The sequence below is a fragment of the Branchiostoma lanceolatum genome, chromosome 13 (assembly GCF_035083965.1).
Source record: "Branchiostoma lanceolatum isolate klBraLanc5 chromosome 13, klBraLanc5.hap2, whole genome shotgun sequence".
Lineage (NCBI taxonomy): Eukaryota > Metazoa > Chordata > Leptocardii > Amphioxiformes > Branchiostomatidae > Branchiostoma > Branchiostoma lanceolatum.
The window spans coordinates 14,635,406-14,660,587 of record NC_089734.1 but is presented as its reverse complement, the minus strand read 5'-3'; the positions used below and the strand labels follow the sequence as shown (position 1 = coordinate 14,660,587).

The following is a 25,182-nucleotide window of genomic DNA, read 5'->3' as shown; positions in this document are numbered from 1 at the left end:
GAAAACCTGGGAATCACCCTCCCTCCCACCGAATCAGTCTCCCACCGAGCACTGTTACCAAAGTGACGTCAAGTATTCACATGCAAATTAGGCCCTGAGTGACGTCACGACCGGATCTGACCAATCCGAAGAGTTCTCTTATTTGGACAGGTGGGCGGTACTCTCTCCAAGCAGAGGTTAGGATCCGGCTCTTGTTTTTGACTTGTTTTTAGGCGTTTTTGTCGGGCTTTCTATTTTGTACCGTTCTCTTTATGTTTGACAGCGGATGTAAAGAAAACGGGACAAAATAGAAAGCCTGACAAAAATGCCTAAAAAATCGTCAAAAATCAGCCGGACGGTCCGACCGAACCTCTGCTTCGGAGAGATCTGAAATGACGAATGCAATCCCTTACAACAAACTACAGTAAAATCCTAAAGCTTTCGGGAATTTCTTCACAAACACCATCATTCATACATGTATGTAGCACGTTAGGCATCCTTACATTAAGAAGGAGAAAAGTTAGCTGCCTATTGCTTATCATGAGCTGGGCAGATCAGACACTAGTGTAGAATAAGTTACGTTTGCGTAGCCTCTACGAGGCTCCGCGGATCGCTTGGAAGATACTAGTAGTAGAAATTGGCCAAATAGAGTAAATACACAATGTAGTATGCCAAGGGTAGTCCGCTATGCAGAGAAGGGCAATACGCCTATTGTTTGCGTGTACGTGTTTCTTCTCCTTTTGGTTTTCGTCATTTACCTCACTTACATGACGGTAGTTACACAAACATTTGAAACATCAAATCACAACAACAAACAAGCTTTGAATCGTTCGGAGCTGATTTGGAAACATTTTTTTTTTCATTCAAAGCTGGAAAACACTGCCAGTATCAGACATTTGAAAATGTCCTTTCGAGCGGAAGGATACTTTCCCTAGACCTATAGTGGAGTGGAACTCGCCGCCACTCAGAACCATAGGACCATCATATGCACTAGATAGCTTTAAACAACGCTTACAGTTAGTTGTGCAAAAGCTAGGTCGTCCAGTGTAATGTAACCAGCTGCTGTCATACTGCGTACCTGCGAAGCTGGTGACGGTTAGGACTAAGGGCGGTTATACCGGCTTTACAGATACAGACAGATAGCTATAGTGCTCTAGAGTCGTAGTTCCTTGAGCAGATATATTACCCAGGTAGTTTCATTTTAAGTTCTTTAACTCCTAGCCCGTACAAGGGCCATCTGCTAGTGAAGCAATGCCAATGGAAAAATGAACTGATAAAAGAAATAATCTACTAATGCATGGCCAGAAAGAAATCATTGAAAAGAAACGCTATTTTGTTTTATATAAGAAAACTTAATCTCCAAGCAAATCTATCGGGGGCAAGACACTCTTTCAACTGGCCCGGTTGTGCTTTGGCCCTATGGCACCTATGGATGTTGTCTTGCATGACTTAACACATTTCGCTTGTTACATTGACGTTGTTTTATAGGCATTTTGTACAGTTGTATAGGAACGATAAGTGAGAAAACATGGACGCCCAGAATGCCGCGAAAATTGCTGTAAACCAGCCTAACCTTACATCTGCTTGAGCATAAAATTTCCCGCCAATTTTTGAGACTAACCTTTGCCCTCCATGTCCCGTCATGCCCCGCGCGCAGTGACCCTGTCGTCCATGTTGGTTTTTTCATGCCGCTTTTTCTGAAGGAACTGCAACCTTTTTCGCGAAATGTTGGCCTCTTTCTCAGAGAAATTCCGCTCTATAATCACTTCTGTGACGTCCACGGTGAGTCCACGGTCAACCCAAACAACCGAGAGGAGTAGGAAACGTCAATTCGAGAGGTGAGCCGTTCTTTTGTGAGGAAGTTTCGTGTAGGTTCTTTACATACAAGAAATTTGATGGCGTGGGGGATTTTCGTTTTTCGCGGCCTTTTTCCTTTTCCCGCTGCGTCAAGACCATACACGTGAACTCCTTATACCGTAGCGATTCCATACATTATACTCTACATTTCTTTAGAATTACTTTCTGTATGTTTAGGTGTCAGGATTTGGTAAACAGAGACGTGTTTTTGTGGCCGTAGTTTGAAAGGTATTGTCACAAAAACTGGCACATGTTCAGATCATGACGTCTTTTATTTTACTTCGAAACCGGCGGCCTTGAGGCCTTCATCTCAAGATGTTTTCAAGTCTTTGTGAAGTTTCCTTCTTAATTTGCTACCTCTTTTATTTAGGAAATGTAGGAGATATTGTATTAACATGCTCAAATGCATTTGTTCACCCTCCAAAGCCAACTATAGAGTTTCATAATTGGGTATTTTGACTTTTTTGTCTAAATTTTATAAAGAAACCATTTGAAATTGAATTTGACATAGAACTAGGGTATTGCCAAACTTTCACCCTTTTCATATGCGACAACTTGACCAGGGTTTAAGTATGTCAACTTGTAGTTAAAAATCATGCGATCTTAGTTCTCCAACAATGGTGTACGCTCCGGTATAATTGCTGTTACTAGTATTTAGTATTAATCCAAATCTCTTTTGTGGTAGGTGGGAATACGAGGTTTTCGCATTGTTGAATTTCGCAGTTGAAACGGTGTCACAAATTCACAGTGGAAAAATCACCGCAAAAAAACTGCTTTACAAGTAACATGTCTTTAAAGGCATCCAGAGCATGTTATGAGGCTTGAAACCTGAATTGAAAAACTCAAATTTCTAGTCACTCCTACACATAGTAAGTTTCAATAACACTGTATCATTACATATCGATGTCGTTGTGTGGTGAGAACTGATAGAAAATCCAAGCCCTAATAGACTGATCCTGACTGTCCATCACAATTAGCCCGGTTCGACCAATGAGAGAGTGAGTATATGTCCGTCAATTTGTATTTTTATGTTTTCATTTTGCATTTCTACGTTTTGAAGGAGGTGGGCGGGGCTATGGTATCTACAGTATTTACAGTAGGCGCGTGAAACTCTAAGATCACCATGTATATTATTTTTGTGCCGTTTTTGCGGACTTTTGATAAGAAATCCGAACGCAAATGTGGTAAACAGTGGCATTAATTGTCAATTTCATAAAGATTATAGCAACTAGAATATTTCCAGTTTTCAAGTGCCATAAAATGCTCTGGATGCCTTTAACCTCAAACTGATTCTTAGGCCCTGTTCATTTGTGCAAAAATCTCAAGTCTGCTAAATTATGGTGCCTCAACTTAAGCTGGCTTTTTCAATGTCACCTCTTTGAAGTGGTTTGAAATGGTTTGGAAATAACCTGGTGCAGCGAATTAGCATCATGAAGGCAAAACACCTTGAAGTCGACTTAGCTAGGGTTCATGATGCCAGGATGTGTTTGAAGACATTTGAACTTGAAGGACATCATGATCATGAATGAATGCAGGCCTTAGTTAAGATCAAAGATCAAGAATCTGAAGGCAAAGTACAAGAATGTGCAGGATCACAACAACGGCAGCAGGGGAAATTGCAATTACCATGGCTTTTTTTTCAACAGCGTTAAGCCGATTTTAATGTGGGTGCAAATTTGCATCATGAATGCAAAACTCAAGCCGACTTAATTATAATGAGACTTAAGCTAATTGCTACCAAGCCGACTTTTTGTATCATGAATGGTGCCTTATCTAACCAGAAGAAAACCATGTTTCTTCCCATTTGCTGTGCTGAAAAAATGTCATTTAACGAACCCAGAGTTGTCCTCTAGTCTATACATTCATAAGTGTCACTGAGAGAATCTGAACATAAATCATAGCAACCCTCTGCAACATGTCACTGCATAATGTCAGTTCTTACACAGAAATACACAATCTAAGTACAACCACCACCATGCACACTCCATAATAATGGCTGACATCCATCATTATAGAAGCCAGGCATGGACAATGTAACATCACTTTCGAGACAAAAGGAAGTTGTGACTGAAAAGTCTTTGTCTTTTATTGTTCTTGAAAGGGTGTAGATTTACTTTCAGTTCCACAGTTTTCTTTGCATCCACAATATAAGGTTAAGATAACATTTCTGTAGTACAGTGGTAATGCGTTGGAACTGCATGTTCAGAGTGTCATGAATTTGCACTGGAGAGGCTGCCGAATATTTCAAGATTTACCATATCTCTATGTATATAAAGGTGTTATAGTGACTGTAATCAATGACTGTAAGCTATGAAATATTTACACTGTTAATAATAATGTGTTATCTTCCAGCAATGATGAGGTGTACCCAGATGACTGCCTAATCACTCCACCTGTGAAGAGGGCAAGGATTGCTGCAGTCGCAGGTAAGGGGTCATCCCTCTTCTTTCTTTTGGGAAGGAAAAATCAGATAAATGATAACTAGACAGTCAAACAGGGCTGTCTCCAGGACCTGTCCCTCCGTCCTGGGACAGAAATTTAGTTGGTGGAACGGTAGAAAATGTCACCCCATCCGTCCAAAAGTCAGAACTTCAGGACATACACTGATACAGCCATACATTAACCACACAAATTACTCACCTTCGTTCCATAGCTTCGCAAAGTAAGAGTATGGTGCTGCATACCTAAACTCATTTTCAGGTTAAGGTTGGGATTCAAGTCCAGAGGTTCAGGTCTGGACTTGAATCCATGGCACATGTGTGCTAAGAATATATATTTTTTTCAGTTGCATAAACTGATGATATAGAATAGCATATTGGCATAAATCTAACATGAAATGTGAAAACTATACATTCAAAATCATATACAGTGTTTTTGTTTTTTCCAACAGAAATTTCAAGATCTAAAGAACAAAAAGGAGAATATAAGTGAGATATACTTTTTGGAAGTCCGGACTTGTTTTTTTGGACTTGAACCTAAACGTTAGGTCCAGTCTGATTCAAGTACGGGGTTTAGATATGCAGCATTAGCCGAGTAGTCCAGCATTTGAACTGAGTTAGTTTGGCATTGTTTCCCAATGTCATATGATAGGTGTCCCTCATCGGGATGGGTGGGCTGTATTTTACTGAGTTGACCACTCCAGAATTTGTGCAAAATCTAAGACATAGATTTCTGTTCTGTTTGTTTTAAGAAGGTAAGCAGACTAGCTTCTCCCCTTCCCTGAGCGGAACGGCGAGCTGGCTCAAGGAAACAGCCATCAAATGGTCGCAGGGTTTCACCTTCTACGGCAAGCGCCCCCCACCGACGATGGACCAGTCCAACACCAACCACAGCCGAAGAGTCATCCAGGTGAGCTACAAAATGCTTATCTGACACAAGTAGAAAGTGTTTGACAAAAATGCCCTTGCAGTTCCAAAACAAGGTGTGTGGGGGCCTAAACTACATCTGTACTTCCACTCCTACCCAAAAGCTATCTGCCTCCCCGAAATTCAAGACCACAGCATATCAAGACCATAACATGTTAAGTCTAAAATTAAATCGTGATGCAGTACCAAGAAAAGCCGCTAGGAGGCTCATAAAACAAGTTGCATCTTTGAAATAGCAACACCTACCAAGATACCAAATATCATCACAATCCATCCATGGCAACTACGTATACCTCAAGTCCTTGTCAACATACATACGGATATACAGCCACTGAAAACATAACTCAAGTAACAGCAAAGATATGATAGACCAAATACATGCTTTCAAACTTTTCTTGAACTAACGAAACGTGGAATGATAACAAAGAATAGCAACTTTAGAAATAATGACGAGTCAATACACCAAATAGCAGTTGCAAGTCAAGCAACTTGATAAAATTTTAAAACAGTCAGACTTTTCGGGGTTCTTGAGTAATAATAACTGCCATTTGGCGTATCTTATAACATGGATGTCTAACCTTCATCAATGTATTAATAACTAAATATCTTGTCTTTTTTTTAATTTCAGCCATTTGTAAGAAATCCTGTGGACGATGATATCCTAAATTCACCGCTTGACTTAGAGGTACAGGCAAGAAGCAGTCTCCATAGAGGAAACCATGTCCGCACATTCAAAGGTAGGATGAACAAATTCAAAATACTTAATTCCTAGTTGTCATTTAACTCAATTTTGATTTCTACACATTTACTGACACAATTTTCAATTAGATAAACAACAAAATAAGCAGAGATTATAAACTTCTATATCAAACTTGTAGAGAAGAAAGTATGAATATTTGTGTGGCTAATCTTTATCTATTCTTTGCTCCTAGATTCTTCCAGAGTATCCCATGAGAAAAAGCCCACAGCCCCACCTAGCAGGACAAATAGTGTCACAGGTATGTGAACGTGTGCAGACATGTCAATGGCATTAGATTTATGACCAAGGGAATGGGGAGATTCTTCATTCAATTTCCAATATGATGTTGAAAATACCAGTTTTCTGATGCACTTTATTGTTACATTGTGAAACTATATACTAGTATGTTGGATCTATAAAAAAAAACAGAAAAGAAAGAGAATCTCTACCTACAATTACAGTCAAACCTGTCTATAGCGGTCACTCAAGGGACTGGCCAAAACTGGCCGCTAAGGACAGGTGGCCGCTATGGAGAAAATGTTGATTAATTGACCACGAGTGACACATGTTTTCAGTACCCACTGAGATACATTTTTTTTATTCACCGTTCAGTACACATGTAAACATTAACATAGGTAAGGCACATTTTAGAAATTCGATTGTTGTTCTTTTACTTCTATTATGGGCTTGGAAAAAGAATTATTGTATCTGCCAACTCCAAAATCCATGGCTTGCTCGGGCTTCATGTCTGAACATACCCGAGCATCGCCATACTCTACTCTTGATCATTCGCGACTGCTTCGCTGCCGGCACACGCGTCACCAACGAGTTTTAATCATATGAATCTAAGTCCTTCGCAGCAAAATGCCACCTAGCTAGTTAAGAACAAAATACATGTTGCTCAGTTGCCACTTACTGTTAGTTTTCGACCGTTTTCAAACATAAAATCGTGGCGACAATTTTCTTGTCTGTTGTTGTTTGCTTGTCATGATCGGCTTCTACCATTATGCTAATAGGGTAATGAGAGGAAGGTCGCTCTTTGGAGGGCTTTTTTCTTTCAAGAAAATTGCAACAGCCCAAATTTTACATGATAGTAATGTTATCCATATTTAGTTTGAGGCTTTTGGTTAAGTAATTATCCTCAGTGATAGTTTGCAGCAAAATAAATTTAACACACTATACCTCCGCAACAGTGGTGTCTTCCGATGACCTTTATGCTGCTCCGCCATTTTGAAAATCGTGTTTGGGCACATTTCGGATGAATTCCCGGGGAAAACGGAAATATTGGGCCGACATTGAAACAATTCGCAAAGTTAGCGCATCAGATAGATGTGCGGGTTGTATTTTCCAAAAACTATCGTAATTTTTGCCCAGTCCAAATGCACAGAAATAGTCAAATATGCTACGATGTACAAACGCAAGCCATGTGAAGAAATACTTCAGTTCGCGTCAAACCATGGATAATCTAACAAAGATAAAACATTCTTTTTTTCTTTATCATTATTATCCTGTCAAGTTGAGTTCACATAAACTTGATAACTGCATACAAAAATGAAGATTTTGAACCCGGCGTGTGGTGGCGATGCGGCTTCCACCGGCGCACATTGCCCGTTATCGGCAGTGTTACTGTACTTGCGGGACCGAAAATCGTCTGGCCGCGACCGCGTTGGACAGGTGGCCGCTATAGCCTAATTCTTAATGCTTATGTCAATGGAAAAAATCCAAGGGACCGACAAAAAGTGACCACTATGGGCAGGTGGCCGCTATGCAAAGGTGACCGCTAATACAGGTTTGACTGTACTTGTGCAATGGCTTAATGGTTGGGAGTGTTCGCCTTGCATACGGTAGGTCGTGAGTTCGATCCCCGGCCGGGTCATAGCAAAGACTTTAGAAATGGTACATACTGCTTTCTCTGCTTAGCACTCAGCATTTGGGAAAGAGTATGGTAGTTAAACGCACACCACTACCAGTAGACTAGCCCCCTACTGTAGTGATTGCACAAAGTTGTGTGGCCCAAGGGCTACTGAAATGGAGATGGGCACCGCCCTCTGGTGCGGAAGGACTTTAACTAACTTGTACATGTATGATCTTGATGTACTAGGTGGAGGAGGGAGCATGTTCTTTGAGACCCGTGTGGAGCCCGTGTCACCAGGTCGGACCAGCCACGCTCAGAACACACAATACGTCCCAGTCAACAAGTGAGTACAGTACTGTAGACTTTTTATTTTTGCAGGGGCATAATGTGGTGATAGGAGAGGTTTTTTTGCTGTGATTGAGTTTGAAACAGCTCTGATAATACGATTTTGGAAACGCATATTCATCGTGTTAATTTTGGCGATGAAAAGATCACGTAAAAAATAAACTGCCGCAAACATTTAACGATTTACAGAACACGATAGCCATTATTAGAAGACAACTCTTAGAACAACAATTAGAAGCTGTCATTACTAGAAGACAACTCTTCTTTGCAATAAACAATCTAGTCAAATTGCTCACCAGAGTTTTAAACAAAATTATTAGCTTCCGAAAATAATTTCATCAGGTTGGTAGAACATAGGATATTTCGAGTTTCTTGTTACACAACCAGGTAATCTCACCTGCTGACGTTTCGGTGTCTGTCAGACACCTTCAGAGCTTCTGACTGGAGTACTGCTTCTCACCGCTATAAGTAGCCGATGTAGGTGGCGCTTTTGCGGCGAGAACAATTATTAGCTGTGAGAACAATTTATGTTGCTTAAGACTTGTATATAAAGATGCAGTAAAAGTGTGCTAATCATTACTTTATGTTTTAACAGTAAGAATTAGGTGCATTTGTAAAGGATAAAAAGTAGTTCATGTTGATGTATGTGTGTTATGTATATTATTTTGTCTGAAAATAGAAATTTGTTACCAGATTTATGACACCATGAATGTGTTTTACAGAACTAATGGCATCAGTAAGGGTCGGATTTCAACCACACCAAAGCCCACCTCTCAGAACGGCCCGCTGTCGGGACGTACGCTGTACCGCAGCGACGCACAGAGACAGGCGTCGGTCCACGACAGGATACTACAGCGCCCCACGTCGCCCGTCCTGTCTATAGCTAGTATGTCGTCTGGTGCATCGCTTTGGAGTGGAGCATCTACAAGGAGGAAGCTGTCAGTCAATGAGGTAATGTCAATTCACTCAAGTTTGCAGTAGAGCTGTGTACCTAAAACCTGGACCTATAAAATTGTTACAGGTTCAGACTAAACATTGTGTACTTGTACCGGTACCTAGTGCTGTGTATCTAAACTCATGTTCAGGTCCGGATTCAAGTCCAGGTTCAGGTCTGGACGTATAATTATAGTTATAAGTCTGAACCTGAACCCATGGCATATGTGTGCTAGAAAAACCTATTACTTAGAATGGTTTCATATAAGATTGCATGTTGTCCTAAATTTTACCTACAATTTGAAAACTATACATGCAAAATTATATACAGGCAGTAGTAAACAGTTATTAACACAAAAAAACGGTCCGGGGTTTAGGTATGCAGCATTATGACATTGAAGGACCTATGAAATAGTTTAGGTACATGTCCGGTGTACCTGTACCTGTAAAATTGTTCGGGTACATGTCCGGACCTGAACATAATAAGGTGTACCTATGCATATACCTGTACCTTAACAAAATAAAGTACTTGTGGACACCATTTTTTGTAGACTTAAGATAGGTAAATCCCACGTCAGAGATGACAATTTTGACAATCTTGCACTTGAAGTTTAAGAAAACTTTCTTTTTGGAGATTAGAATATGTGAGTCCTCATACAAAGATTACAATTTACCACCAAAAAAAAGGTACTTGGCTACATGTATATCTTACAGTTAATTGATTAACTTATTTAGGTCCATTTTCATGTGAGGACCTGTACCTGAGATTTGTTTCAGTACGCAGACCTAGTCCGCAGAACCTAAGTTTCGTAGCACAGTAAAAATCAAGGTATCTACGAGCTTACGGATGAAAGAAAGGAAGCAAAAATTGAAAATGCAGGCGTCTGTTTGTGTGTATGATTTGAGAAGTGACCGCAAAACTGTGAAATTACAAATATTGTACCACAGTTACATTGTTGCAGCCTGGATATTACATTATTTCTGATACATATGAAAAGATTCACCAAATCTACAATGATTGAATTGTCTTTTTTGTGTCCTTTTTTTTTCCACAGTGTTTCCGTATGGATGAGAAGTTGAGATACCAGCAGCTCCTGAGACAGTTCTCGGCCAGCCCTGCCCCCCAACAGATTGACAGGGAAGTGCAGGCACCCATTTTCTCCCAACCACTTCACAGAAGACCCAGGTCAGATATAACCAATGTTTACCAAATGTTCGTAGAGAAATAGTTCATGGAATATTACACATTTTGCGAAGCACAAAACCTGTTTTGTTTTACCCTAGGTTCATGGGTGCCGCCATGTTGATTTGTGATGTCATGGGTCGGCCATCTTAGAACCATCTTTTTTATTCATTATCCATAAGAATGATTGGGTTAGGCTACACTAACTTCATTATATGGATGACATTCCCCTTTTTGTCCGTTTCCAAAAAAGGGACCATGCTCTTAATCGTACAAAAAAACTGCAAGTGACCAAATGGTTGCAGTATATTGAAATAAAATATGGGAAACTGAATACTAGTGAACAAAGTCTTCCAAAGTCAAAGAAGAAGATATGAAGAACAAAAATTAAGAATTTATTGTTTGGTATACCATCTTCTATGTATTTAGTAATTTGTTTAAACCTCCCTGACCACTTAGATTTCATACCGAAGGCAGCTTTTTGTTTCTTCGCTTACTCACTTCAGTTTAAGGTAGCCAGAGCATATCATCAATATCCTTAGATTTGCTATGTGATTGACTAATCAATTAATTAATTAACCTCCTACCCTATACTCCAGTAATTCGACTGTACTGGGCTCTACCATGCCTAGACCCGACCCGATTCAGGAAGAGCCGGAGCGAAGCGCGAGGATTCCGAAGAAACGTGCGAGTATCGTCCGACACGACAGCTCGCGGACGCCGAAGGAAAGCGGCTCTACGCTTCAGGACCTCAGCCCGGAGGCGACCAACAGGACAGCCCATGCTCCCATGACGCCTGCGCAACCAAGTATGTGTTTTAAACCCCTGTCACACTTGTGCGTATATACAAATCCGCATGAGTTGCGCATTAACATGTTTTTGGTTTAGGTTAAGTTTGCAGCCGAATAAGTGATTTCTTAGGCTCGGTCACTAGGCTGCACAATGGTGGGTCAAAGTGGAAAACAACTTTTCCCCGCAAACTTTACTTAAACCAAAATAATGTTAATGCGCAACTCACGTGCACTTGAATATACGCATAAGTGTGACAGGGCCTTTAATCTCTTGTGTCAGGACTTGTGCCTCGTGCACCCAAAATTTGAGCAGTGCATTTAAGTTTTAGCTGTGGGTGCACCTAGATATTTGTGTAAGGTTATGTATGTAACAGTACTATTGTACCAGGGTTGGACAAGTTTTTTTAAATTTATCTATAGGGCAAGTACATAAAAAGTCTACAGGCGGACATTCACTTGCCCGATCAGCAGTGTTTGACTTAGCCTGGATGTCACCTTTGTTGTAGCTTTGTTTAAATTTTGAAGTTAGCTATAGAATTTGGGTTTTGATAATTTTGTGTTGTGCACCCGTACACCTATACCCTAAAAGGAACTCCAATCTACTTTATGTCGTACCTGGGTCGCGAAAACATTTGATACGGGTGTTTCAGACCGGTTGGTAACTTGACACGGGCCTCTACTTTTATTACATGGGCTTCCATAGAACATTTAGAATGCATTTCGAGTGAGTAACAATTTTTTGTTTAAGGACACCAACATTTCTCAACTTCTGGCGCATTTCGCATTGAAATTTGTATTTTCCCGGATGGGTATGACATAAATAAGATACAACACGGTGTATTCCGCATCACCCTCGGTCCCAGCCCTCCCGCGGGTCGGATCGCAGTACCTCGGGGATACGGAATACACCGTGTTGTATTTTATATATACTACACAGATCCCCATGATGAGACCATAGCCAGTTGCTGCCAGCGATGTCTAGTAAAGTTAACGTGCTGCTGTTGTGTTCCAGGGTTTGAGGACGACCCTGACTCCCCTGTTATAGTCAGTGTGGAGCCTGCAACAAGAACCACCAGCAGGTTTGAACATTTTTTTCTATCTCTATTCACTTTTGAAATTACTCTCAATTCCTATCTATCATTTGGGGGGGGGGGGGGGGATTTTGCAAAAGATGGGGAAAGAAGGTTTTCATGGTGTTTTAAGTTTGCAGAAACGATTCTGTGGTTAAGTACATTGGTAATGTATATTAGCGGTGGAGAGAAATGATATTATGTGTAATAAAACCACCAGGAACATTGCAAGATTCACTGTATTTTTTCTATATGCAGAATCGTATTTTATCAGAGTTCTCTATTTGTTTAAACTTGATATTAATGTTTTGCTGTGTTGTTTGACGTTCGGTTTCAAATTAATTATTATAAGCTACAGTTTTCTGTCACTAGTGTAGTGTGTGCCTCATATTGTAAAATTGCTTAAGTTTGTGTCAATGTAGATCTTATTGTTTTTCAAAGATGTAGATATGAAACATTACATGTTTTACATTGTATGATTCTTACTTTTCTGCAGGGTCATTGACTCACCATTTGTTGCTGAAACCTGGGTGAAAGAATTGTAAGTTTTTGTCTTTTCTCCACATACATGTGAATCCCTTGTCTGTACCTCCTTTTGTATACTTAAAGATTACACTTGCATACAATTGTACCCAAAAAAATAAAGTTAAGAATTTGTCAAATAGAAGTAACAAAGGGTACTTAATTGTAACATGTCGTACTTAGTTGTAACATGTCATCCCACTTTGTGTTCCTTCTTAAAATGTTTTCTGTGTTCTTCTTAAGACTTTCTTCCTATTTCCTTGAGTATGTCCATCAGTTTTCCTTCATTGTGTTTCCCTGTCCCCAACATTTCCCTTTCCTGACATGTAGGTTGGGCTCCTTCAATAGATCCCTTTCTGACAGGTATTTGTCCTTCAGCACTGTTACTGTAGCTTTGTCACTTAACCTTCTCCCTGCTGCCTAAATCCATAAACAATGCCAAATTAGTTCCAAGTGGTTACCTTAGCAGGTTAATGGTTAATGATTGTGCTGTGATTACTAACTCATGTCTAAAAGGCACCCAGAGCATTTTATGAGGCTTGAACACTGGAAATATTCTAGCTGCTGTAATCTTTATGAAATTGACATTCAATGCCACTGTTTACCACATTTGCGTGCGGATCTCCTATCAAAAGTGTCACAAAAATAAGCGATCTTTTTGTTTCGCGCGCCTAGTGTAAAAAGACCGATACCATAGCCCCGCCCACCTCTGTCAAAACGTAGAAATGCAAAATTAAAACATAAAAATGTAAATATTTGACGGACATGCAGTCACTCTCTCATTGGTGGAACCGCTAATTGTGATGGACAGTAAGGATCAGTCTATTAGGGCTTGGATATTCTATCAGTTCTCACCACACAACGACATCGTATCTTTGCTCCTTTAATGTCGATATGAAATGTTATTATAGTGTTATTGAAACTTACTATGTATAGGAATGACTAGAAATTGGAGTATTTTTATTCAATCTTTAAGCCTCATAAAATGCTCTGGATCCCTTTAACTCCCCGCCCCCACCAAAAAGATAGCTGTGTTGTCCCCTCTCTACTACTTTAAATGACTACAAACTTTTAAGTTTGTCGTTTGAAGCTTTCCTTATATATAATTTACATTGTGAGCATTCCATAACTTAGACTTTCATCAGTCCTTCTATTTCACCTTATTCCTCCATATTGTCTTGTTTTGATGATGTTTAAGTTTGAATCAACATGTGTTTGTATCGAAAGAATCAGCTGTTTGTCTTTCTTGACAGCAACGAGAAATATGGCTCGCAAGCAAGACACCGACAGAAACAAATTGAAGAAGAGCGGATCAAAGCTAAAAAGTTGGAAGAAAGGGTAAGTTGTCAATGGCTGTCATGTAGTTATGTTTGATATACAAGTAATTAGGCCAAACCAAATGTATTTCTTGGTTTTTGTATTCCTCCGCTTATTTTCTTTTCATGATTTGAAATAGAAAATGGTGTTCAGGATATGAAGGTATATTTTTGCAGGAACAACTTAAGATTTCTGAAAGTCTTTTTTTGTCATCTTTATTTTTATCATGCATGCTTGCTTTAGTATATGTACTTCCCTGCCATTATCAAAATGCCAAGAAATTAAATTAAATTAATGTGGCCATAAATTTATAATGCTAAGGCTGTACACTGGCAATGTTTTTTTGTTCCAACTCCAATATCTAAAATCTTTATATTTAATGATGATGCAAGCGTTTTGAAATTTGTATTATTTCTTTTTATTTTATTTGATCCAAATGTCTCCATCCTACAACAATTCAGTATCTTTTTTATGTAGACAATAGTTGAATAACTTGTCAATATTTTGTTGTACAGTCTCTTAAACATCAACAATGTAATGAAAGTTTATAAACGTTTTTGTTGTCTTCTTCCGCCAGAGAAAGAAGCGAGAGAAGACAATAGAAGAGCAGGTGACGGAACGCCTGTCCATCGCTGAGAAAACACCGGCAGTGGTCGAAGACAAGATACCCGAGAAAGAGATCAGCTTCCCTAAGATCACAGATGTGAGTAGAACTGCTTTTAAGGTCTCATTCCTGTATTACTCCGAATGGGTACCCTAAAGCAGTCCCTGCCCCAAAAAATGAACGGCTGCATGTACATGTGTCTATATCGGTGTAAAAACCCTTTTAGCTAGCCAAGCTGATATCAAGCGTCAAACTGATGAAAGCTTGTTTGTAACTGAAGAAATTAGCAGGCAAAGTTCGGCAGCAGCGCGCAAGGTCGGAGGTACACAGCCCGGGCAGTGTGTGTGATTCGGTCCTGCGCTTACAGCTGGAAATGCCTTTTTGGGGGTGTAGCCAAGTGCAGTTTGTAATTGCTATCAAAAGAGATTGTGTGTAGTGAAAATGTTGTCAATTTTTTTACATAATCTAGGGTAAATGGTCTCAACATGGAATGAAAAACATTGGCACATTTTCTATATCTTCATTACGAACGCGCCCATGTAAAACACGTTTTATAACATGTAAGCCTATGGGGCGAAAAAAACTCATGAATGAGACCTTAATTGTTTCATCAAGTTGGAAAATCACTTGATGATAAATATAGAATACAACACAGTGTATCACCTGAGGTACCAGTCCGACCATGAGTAGGATTGCCCAAAGGCCTGAGAGCAATGCAACCCGCGGGAGGGCTGGGAGCGAGGTTGATGTGGAATATACCGTGTGATATTTTATGTCATACCTACAAAAAGAAAACACATTTTATGTGTGGAATGCACCACAAGTCGAGATCATTTTGTCCTGAATACTAGTAAGAAATTGTAACATTGATATTGAGTCCAACGTCCAATTCCAGTTTTCGAATTTTCGACAGTGGCGCAACCAGCTTTGAGAACCTGATATTTTCCAAACATTTGTTTTATTTTGGATGTAATTATTTTATACCGAAATTGTCATTTTTACTAATTGTATTTCTTGAAATGATAGTAAAAATTCTCAGTGCTGCTATATTGGTCTATTAGACTGGAAGAGTAGGAAAGCGGTATGGGTAAGGGGGTGAAGTCTGCCGTCTTTGATTGTTTCCTTGTGTTTACAGGACATGTCAACAGAAATCTCGCAGGCCTTGCGTCCGTCTCCTGAAGGAGAAATTCTGGTGAAAGCTTATCGGTTAGAGATCACACGCAAAGACATGCACACGCTAGCCGGCCTCAACTGGCTTAATGACGAAGTAAGCACACTTCTTTGTTCATGTACAATGTAGAAAATATTTTAAAACACAGTAAGAAAAAGATTGAAGAGTCTACTAGGATTGAAGTTCATTACCTCTGTGAATGGAGGTATTGTTTTAGGTTTTTGTTTATTTGTTTGTCTATTTGCTTGTCTGTGTTTCCGCGTTATGGTTTTTCCACATGCTAGACATGTTCACTACAGTGACAGGAAATAAAGGTCAGAGTTGCTAGAGTGACAAGAAGTTGCCAGAAATAGTACTTTACCAACCTTGTGTGACAGCTGACAGACATTCCAGGTCATGGGGTCAATGGAAGAGCCTACTAGTTCATGGGGAGATGTTGTTTTTGGTGTGTCTTTTTGTTTGCCTGGTAAGGTTGTTTCAACCACAGATGTTTAAATCAGTTTACAATACTTGTGATGTACAGTAAATGTTTTTGTTTACATCATTTAAAGATTGGTTTTCTGCCTCTTTGTTCCAGATTATCAATTTTTACATGAATATGATAATGGACAGAGGTAATATCCAGGTGGGTGAACAGCTTGTTTCAGTAAATCTTTTACTTTGAAATTCTTAATAGACAAGTTAGCTTGTGTGATTGTTTACTTTTCTCACTATTTGAAAAAGTGTTTGTTTTAACTTGAATATATGTTATGAATGCACATTAATTTTGTTGTCATTTGCAATAGCCATACCGACAGTATCAGCTTCTGTGCATGCATTTTTTTCGAGAGCTGTATTTGAATGAAACATTATATAGAAAATCATAATGAAGGAATTGAAATAACAAAAATTGATGCAAATATTCTGTCAACCCAAAAATTGGCACAGCTAGTTTGTATTCATTATTTTGTTTTTCACACATACCTTTTCTACTACCTAATCTGGTTTAACTCTTGTTAAAAGCAATTACCCAAACAGCAATGTCTCCTTCAAAATCATGATATAACAGTAGAAGCTTCTGTTTTTGTTTTAAGTTTTCTAATGCAGGGCTCGAAATAGTGGGTGCATGTGCACCCAGTGCACCCAAAATTGGAGCTGTGCACCTAATTTTTGACTGTGGGTGCACTGGTGCACCTAGATATTTTTGTAGCCTATAGGGTTAAGGTACTATTGTACACTAGTATACAGAATATTCTTGATATGTAAGTATAAAAAAACAGCATGATAACTTTTTGCTGTACTTTATTTAATGTATTATTTGTTTGAAATTTTAAAGTTAGCTATAGAATTACAGATTGAAGTTCTTAAGAAAGGCAGCAGCCTTAAACTTTGTAATTATGTTCTGAAGAACATTCAACTTTATTTTATCTGGTGCACCCAAAATTTTTTCTGTGCACCCAATTTTTTGAGTCGGGCGCACCAGTGCACCTATTACCAAAGATGAATTTCAAGCCCTGTAATGTATTGTTGTACAAACTCTTCTGTCAATTCCGCAAACAGCAACAAATTGGATATTTCCTCCTTCAAGTTTATGATATTACAGTAGAAGCTTCTGTTTTTGTGTTCTGTTGTCTAACATTTTTCTGTACCAACTGTACTACAGGGTAACCTTAAGGTCCACGCGTTCAACACGTTCTTCTACACCAAGATCACCCAGCAGGGACCGTCTTCAGTCATGAGGTGGACACGGAAAGTCAGCCTGTTCTCCATGGACCTGGTGCTGGTACCGGTTCATCTGGGGATGCATTGGTGCATGGCGGTAAGTGTTGTAGACCCTTATCTTGCTTCATACTATAATATAAAGGGAAGCTAAACATAAAATCATAAAGCCAACTAGAGCTGTGTACCTGAACAATTTTTAGGTACAGGTACAGGTACACGGGTTTAGGTACAGGTCCGGACCTGAACCTGTACCTAAACTACTTGTTTGGAAAATGCTAGATTTTCAATAAGGACAAAAGCATGTTTGAACTGGTAAAAACATAATATTTGATTGTGCTAGGTATTTTCTTTATGAAACACATATGAAAATTTGACTACAGCCATGCAAATGTTTTTTCTGTGCTTAAAGGTGGCTTTAGAGCACTGCCACGGTAATTTCATGGTAATTTTATCTGTCAAAGTGGCCATCCCCTGAGTCAGGTCCAGTACTGATACAGCAGGGTCAGGTATTTTGGACCTGTACCTAATTGATTGTACCCGGTACTGTATCGGTACAGTGTACCGGTACACAGCTCTAAAGCCAACTATAAAGTAAAAGTAAAGCTTTCATCATTAATTGAGGTGAAGCATGGTGCTTTTTCAAGTAGCTAGTGGTAGTGCATTGCGGCTTCGCTACAGCTCGCGTTTTTGGCCAAGCACACGGGGGCACCCCTACTCTTCTTGATAAGTGTGTTGGGTTCTTTTACGTGCAGAGGTTTGACGCTTGAGGCTTACGCCCGAAGCTCCCTCATACACTGGGCCACCGGCTTTACGTCACCATCCGAAATGACAAATGCAATCCCTTACAACATGTACGAGCTGAGCCGACGCTAGGATCGAACTCGGGCCCCAAGATCCATGGAATTTGATCCAGATGGCAAAGCAGCAAGGCTGCGTTACCTCTTGCGCCACGGGGACATGTATAATGCCTACTATACTTTTCCTAAATATTCCAAGGAGTCAAGTTTTACATTTTAGAGTCCGTCATAGTTCAAGGCTCTCCGCCATTTGCAACTTACGTTGTGCTGACGGCTACTCGCCTGAATTCATTTATTAATTTTTAGATAACAATGTTTGACGTCGGGTTCCGGCATTTCTCAACCAAAAAGAATAAGGGCTTTTTGATCTAGTTTTCCTGAGGATGGATTTCGAAGAATTTTCCGACGAATTCGAGGAATCAACAAGTTTGTGAGCTTTGAATTCGGAATGTAAAACAAGTGAAAACTTAATCTTGGGGTACATTTAGCAAAGTATATACATGTAGTAGGCTTTTCAATTTTAAGTTTAGAATCCCTTTAAAAACACTAGGTATTTCTGTTAGATAGACTTTTTTCTTGAAAACTTTCCTTTATTAAAATCCGTTTTGGAATAATCACTTTTCAGGTTTGACATGTACAGTCACCACCCATAGGATTTCTTTGTTTATTGTGTTCAACACCTGATGTATTACAGAATTATCAGAAAAATGTGATTTTGTTGTAATTATCATGTGTTGTGTTCAGGTGCTGGACATGAGAAACAAGTGCATCAAGTACTATGACTCTATGGGCGGTAAGAACAACAAAGGCATCAATGCTCTACGGTAAGTGAATATGAGTTCAGCATTTTTAGGCATTTACTTGACAGAATTATTGTTCACCATACATGTAGCTTCAATTTATCTAATATGCAATAGGTAATTACCTTCGCGACGAAATTTTTTCGTCGAGTAGGTTATTTTTTGATGAATGTCTGTGTGTCTGTTAGTGAACAGGATAAGTCGAGAACGCCTGGATGGTTTGTTGTCGTATTTGGTGTGTCCGTGTGTATGTGGGAAATCTCAAGATGATTAGATTTTGGGCGAAGTACTTTGCATAATTAACGAGAAAAGTGTAAAGATGTGTTAAATTGTATGCTCATACTATGCTTTCTGGTTGCGACGTGTGGGCTGTATTGTTTCAGGGGATATTGATACGGGTAAATGGGTGCAAAGTTGGTCATGAGGGGTCATGAGGCAGGCAGGAAACGTCAGTTACTGCCAGGGACAAATTGGCTATCAGCCAGCTGTAGGGCAGATACAAGAGATAGACTTGCCCATATAGGCAGTAATGCTTTAAAGCACTAAAACAAGGGCTCAGAAAAGGATTCACCTTAATTGCAAGCCCCCCAAATTCTTATGCACCAGAAAGCCACATCTGTCTACTTTAGAATCATGCAAAGAAAATAGACAGTTGACCAGCTCGTTCTCTCGTAACAGCTGACAGACGAAAACAATCGTCAACTTTGACCTACTCCCAGCCTGGAAGAGTCCACTCGGAGCATGTGAAACCAAACCACAAAGATATCTCCTTACACCAATTAAAAGACTGAAACATACAAATTTTGACCAAAGTTGGATATACACGGCCTTATATGAGTAAGAACAGTCATTAATGCAGTGCCACAGCATGGAAATACCGAACATGTCTGTGTGTCTGTTAGTGAACACGATAAGTCGTGAATTCTTGGAAGGATTGTCTTGGTATTTGGTATGTTGGTAGGTCTCGATGAAACCTGAAAATGATTAGATTTTGGGCCCCCTAGCGGCTTGTTACGGTACTGCAGCGGAACTTCCTGTTATGATATCTCGTGTTGTGGACATGCTATGGAACTGATTTTTGAGTGGTAGATAGCTCGTTGGGCAGAGAGTAAGTGGTATAGGTTTGGGCCCCCTAGCAACTTTTTTGGAACTGCAGGGGCAGGTTTTGCTTCAGACTTTGAAAGGGAATAACTCAAGAAGGGCTTGATGGAAGGTCATGATTTTTTGCATGTACATAGCTTGAGCGATGATGTACATGATTGGATACTTATTATGCAAATCAGTAACTAATTTGCATAATTAATGAGGAAAGTTTATACATTCATCAATTTCCATGATAGGACTCGCAAACATGTGACATATGTAACTGAGGAAGAGAGAAATATTAATAGATATCAGCTATGCAAATGAGAACCTCATTTACATAATTAATGAGAAAATAATATAACTCGAGATGGGCTTGATGGATGGTCATGATTTTTGGTATGTAGATAGCTTATGTGATGCTTTGTATGATTGGATGATAATTATGCAAATCAGATTATAATTAATGAGGCAATTTTAAAAACCTGCTGTGTTCCATGATATGACTATTCAAATATGTGACATTTGTAACTGAGGAAGAGAGGAATGTCAATAGATAGAAATTATGCAAATGTAGGCCTAATTTGCATAATTCATGAGAAACTACTATCATTCCATACTAGTAAATAACGGCAATTTCATACTTGTTGCATTTAGAAGTTGTGTGAATGTGAACACCATTGAATCAAATTATGCTAATAAGGAGCTTATTTGCATTATTGATGAAAAATGTTAGCATAACCTTCTTTGTTAAGCTCATAATCATAACAAGGAGGTTTGGACAACTTATGTTATTTGGGTGAGGAGGATCAACTGGTATGATTTTTGATTGATGAAAAACACTCCTAATACGTCAGTCATAAAGGTCAAAATCATTTGGCGAAGGTATGAGGTCGTAGAACTCTTGTTATGGATAGTGTGTGGCCACTTGCATTTAAGTTATCAATTTATTTAGTTTTATCATAAAGTTTATGGTATTTTCTAAAACTTTGTTTTGTTTTTTCTTTGTCACCAGCGACTACCTACAAGCAGAGCACAAAGACAAGAAAGGAGCTAACCTGGACTTGTCGGGTTGGACATCACAGTATCCAGAGGTAAAACTGTTTGTTACCTTCACCAGGAAGGTTATTATTGCACAGCGTTTGTGTGTGTTTCCTTCTGTGTACACGATAACCCAAGGATGCCTGGATGGATTGTCTTGATACTTGGTATATGGCTAGGTCTTGTTGAGACCTCAAAATGATTAGATTTTGGGCACCCTAGCAACTTCCTATGGTACTGCAGCAGAACTTCCGGTTTTGATATCTCGTGTATGATATCTTGATATCTTGTGATATCTGAACATACTATGGTCATGAGTGGTAGAAACCGCTTGGGAGGAAAAGTAAGTGACGTAGGTTTGGGCCCCTTAGTTTTTTTATGATATTCGGATGTGTCTTCGTTAAGAGTGTTGTTTTAGTTATTGCCTCCATGAAAACAGTGGTTTTGTAGTCAATTGGTGTGTTTGTTTGTGAGAAGTGGTGTGTGTCTGCAATTCTGCAATTCTGCATTCGTCATTTGAATGCTAGGCACGTACGGACACTTACAGGAAATTGTGGGTCAAAGTTGCCAGAAAGGTCCCAGGAAATGGTGTTGGTCGAGTTTTTCCCACTGAATGTGGTAAAAGATAGCATTGGCCCAGTTTCTTCAGGGTACCGGCCTCAGTGTTATTTTTTCACAAAGGAGTTTTAAGACAAGTTAAGTCAAGAAAGTCCTGAAAAACTGTTTAGATACTTCCGCACAGAGGTTTGAGACCTCTGAACTCTTGTTCTATCTGTTGCTGTTACACTGCACTCCAGGTAGAATAGTGTTTCTCTACGTAACACTAATGGAGATCTGAATAGAGTAAACAAACAAACAAACTGATGTCGTGTTCCTTGTCTCCACTACAGAACATCCCGCAGCAGATGAACGGCAGTGACTGCGGAATGTTTGCCTGTAAGTTCGCTGAGTACGCAAGCCGAGACGCCAGCATTAACTTTGACCAGGTAGGCACCCAGGGGGGGGGGGGGGAAAGGTGATCGTCCCAGCAGTCATTGCAATACACATTCCACAATACACATCCCAGATGGCTGACTTTGAGCTACAAGCCCATAGAGTTGTTATCCTTTGACCTGTAGCGTGCGTAGTCCAGTGGTTAGCGATCTTGCCTCTGGAACTAGAAGCTCCGGGTTCGATCCCGGCTGTGTCGCTCACCCGACATGCACGCTACCGGAAAGGGTCGTAGTCCTTAAGACGGGACGTTAAGCCGTGGTCCATTGTTCATTGTGCTTGTCCAAAAGAGCTAGGGGAATTTCCCCGGTACAATAAACCTGTAAATACCGGTACTGTACATAGCATCTGTCTTCTCTGTCACGACCAGTGGAAGATTAGCTCATCTGTTCATTGAGTTCATTTGAGCTAAACTGGTTCGAGATCACTTTCCTTTTTTGACAGTGCAACAACTAGTACCATTTGATCATCAGTAGATTTTCTTTTCTAACTTGAATTTTCAAGAGACTAAAAGTAGTTCATAAGACTGTCTGACTTTTGTAACTTGTGTACACAGTTTTAAATGTGCATTGAGGAATGTGTATTGCAATCATTGCTGTTCGCTGTATAGAAGTTAGACTAACAGGATTATTATGTACATAGGCTACATTAGCCATCAACCGTTCTATTCAGAATGCCTTGTGTACTAAAGTACTAAAACGTGGTGGTGTGGGGCGTAATGGCAGGGTGGCCCAGAAGCCACAGGTCCCGGGTTCGTATCCACTAACATGCCCTGTCGACGTTGTGCCCTTGGGAAAATCACTTTACGCAAATTTCCTCGCTTCACTCAGGTAAAAATTTGTACCTTGCTTCAGTTAGAGACATCCCTAGAATAGGATATTGAAAAGAGGTCCTGTATTTGAGGAGAGCCACAACTGGAGCATGTAAAAGAACCCACCACACTCACCAAAAAAGTATGGGTCCTTCTCGGTGTGAGTGGATCAAATAAATCTGTTTGGATATGTAGTTTGTATGATGTGTTACGCCATGAGACAGTTTACCGGGTATGCGATACAAACAAACAAACAAACAGTGTAACATTGGCGTTCAAGGATTTCTCATAAAGGGGTTTGGTAGAGTTTCAGAGAATTAGAGAATTTCAATAACATGAAGATTTCATATATCCAGAGTATTTTCAAATTTGCCACCAAAATTCTACATTGAGCACTTTTAAGTACTGCAACAACTAACTAGTATTGTATTTTTCCTTGCAGAAACACATGCCCTACTTCAGAAGAAGAATGGTGTGGGAGATACTCCACAAGAAATTGCTATAGTAGCAGCAGTCCACCATGTGATCATCATGTAAATGTTCAAAATTTCAAAAAGTACATGTAGTTTCCGACAGTCGTGTACTGTCCTTCTATCAATGCCATGCCATTTTCTGTTCGAGATTATTGTACAGTGTAAAGAATTATGCATACATTAGTAGCCCATTGCAACATCTTTTGTTTACAACCAGTTGCTATGGCAATGGATCATGGCATAGAGATGACGAGAGCTTCCATTCTTCGGGGGTGGTGTCTGGCAATGGGAAAAAAATTGTGGAATTGAAGATTCCATGGAAATATACTTGAAAAATTCATATGTGAGAAATATTCTTGATGCCAAGGAACTGGATCACAGTTTAGCAGTACAGTCTACCTTAGACATTGGTGTCACAACAAGGTTTCGTTCAAACTCAATAGGTCTGTGTTTTTTGGAGGGACAATCCTAGAGAATAATACTAGGGGCGGGTCACACAGTCCTTTGACTTCATACCAAACTGTAGCTCTATCATTGGCCTTTCTTTAGTAAGACTATGACATCTTGACACATCCAAATCATTTAATTCTGTCTTGATTCTGCATACAAATGCAAGAAAAAATACTTAGACTGTATCAGTGCTCCATTAGAAAGCTCCAAACATGTTTAGAACTTGACGAATTGCTCAAGCATAATGCATAATGCATACATAAGTTACTTTCATACTACCATACATCTATAATAATACTTATTTTGTTTCATGAGTAGAACTGACAGAAAATCACTCTGCACACATTGTACAAGACTCTTTGCAGCATCTTGAAAATATACTTGTTATCCATGTGCCAGAAAAAAGCCTTTTCAACTGCCCAATGTCGTGGCATTGCCAATGAATTTAACAGATGTAAATATTTGTAGACAACCCATGCTTCTTGCCATTGTATATAACATGACTTGACTGGTGGCTTTTTGTAAGGGAATTGCCACTAAAATTCTTTTTTTTTAATGCTTAGGAAGGTAAAAATGAATATTTTGTCCAAATGTATGCTACAGGGATTATCAAATTGTTTATGAAGAAAAAAAAGATAAGTGTGAAAAAGTCATAAATGGTTTTGGATGTTGTCTTTGCCTTCGAAAGATGTGGAGCTCTTTGGTGATATGTATATAGCCAAGCTATGAAAAGTAGTTGCCAAAATGATGCTTTTACATATTTTCTAGAATTACTGTTTAGCTATCATTATGGCAAACATTTCAAAAGGTACCACTAATCAAAGATTTAGTTTGTTTTCCGAACATGCAAACAAAAATGTTTAAGTTTTTATATCCACACATGTCCAAAACAAGAAGCATAACTTTATTGTATTGTATATAATGATATTTCTCCTGCTAGGTTTTCTGTGATACCATAAATCTACAAAATATTTTCTTCATAATTATAATGTACATGATATCAATCAAAAAGTAGTCTATTGGCTGTTCTGAAAGATATTACTTTATTTGACACTTCCAAGTCTTAACACATTATTTGTACAATGCATTACTTTTTGTGGACATCCTTTATGATATTTGTTTTAATACCACAGGTTTTGTTTCCTTGTCTGTTCTGTTAATAAGTTATAACTTTGTCAACCAACATATCTAAGCAGTGTTTTGACTGAACTAAATTAAGATGACAACGCAATTCTCTTTATTTTTCATTTCCAATTTGCAAAAAAAACATTGAATGATCTACAGTATTTTGTTGGCAATTGAAGT

General features: G+C 39.2%; 1 protein-coding gene across 1 annotated transcript; it reads left to right on the top strand.

The window, feature by feature from the left end:
- The first annotated feature begins 1,618 nt into the window (after nt 1–1,618).
- On the top strand, nt 1,619–24,068 carry LOC136447682 (uncharacterized). The gene is made up of 20 exons (XM_066446724.1): nt 1,619–1,817; nt 4,189–4,262; nt 5,027–5,184; nt 5,830–5,938; nt 6,134–6,199; nt 8,042–8,138; nt 8,863–9,091; nt 10,129–10,259; nt 10,856–11,064; nt 11,985–12,126; nt 12,614–12,658; nt 13,893–13,977; nt 14,534–14,659; nt 15,696–15,827; nt 16,309–16,356; nt 17,374–17,529; nt 18,974–19,053; nt 21,128–21,206; nt 22,044–22,139; nt 23,397–24,068. Exons 1-20 carry the CDS (start codon nt 1,705–1,707, stop codon nt 23,457–23,459), a joined length of 2,238 nt encoding a protein of 745 aa, XP_066302821.1. The 5' UTR covers nt 1,619–1,704; the 3' UTR covers nt 23,460–24,068.
- The last annotated feature ends 1,114 nt before the right edge of the window (nt 24,069–25,182 follow it).

Coding starts and splice junctions, on each gene's coding strand:
- LOC136447682 (XM_066446724.1), top strand. CDS start 1,705: ATGTTGGCCTCTTTCTCAGAGAAATTCCGCTCTATAATCACTTCTGTG. Junction 4,263..5,026: donor AAGGATTGCTGCAGTCGCAG/GTAAGGGGTCAT, acceptor GTTTGTTTTAAG/AAGGTAAGCAGACTAGCTTC. Junction 5,185..5,829: donor ACAGCCGAAGAGTCATCCAG/GTGAGCTACAAA, acceptor TTTTAATTTCAG/CCATTTGTAAGAAATCCTGT.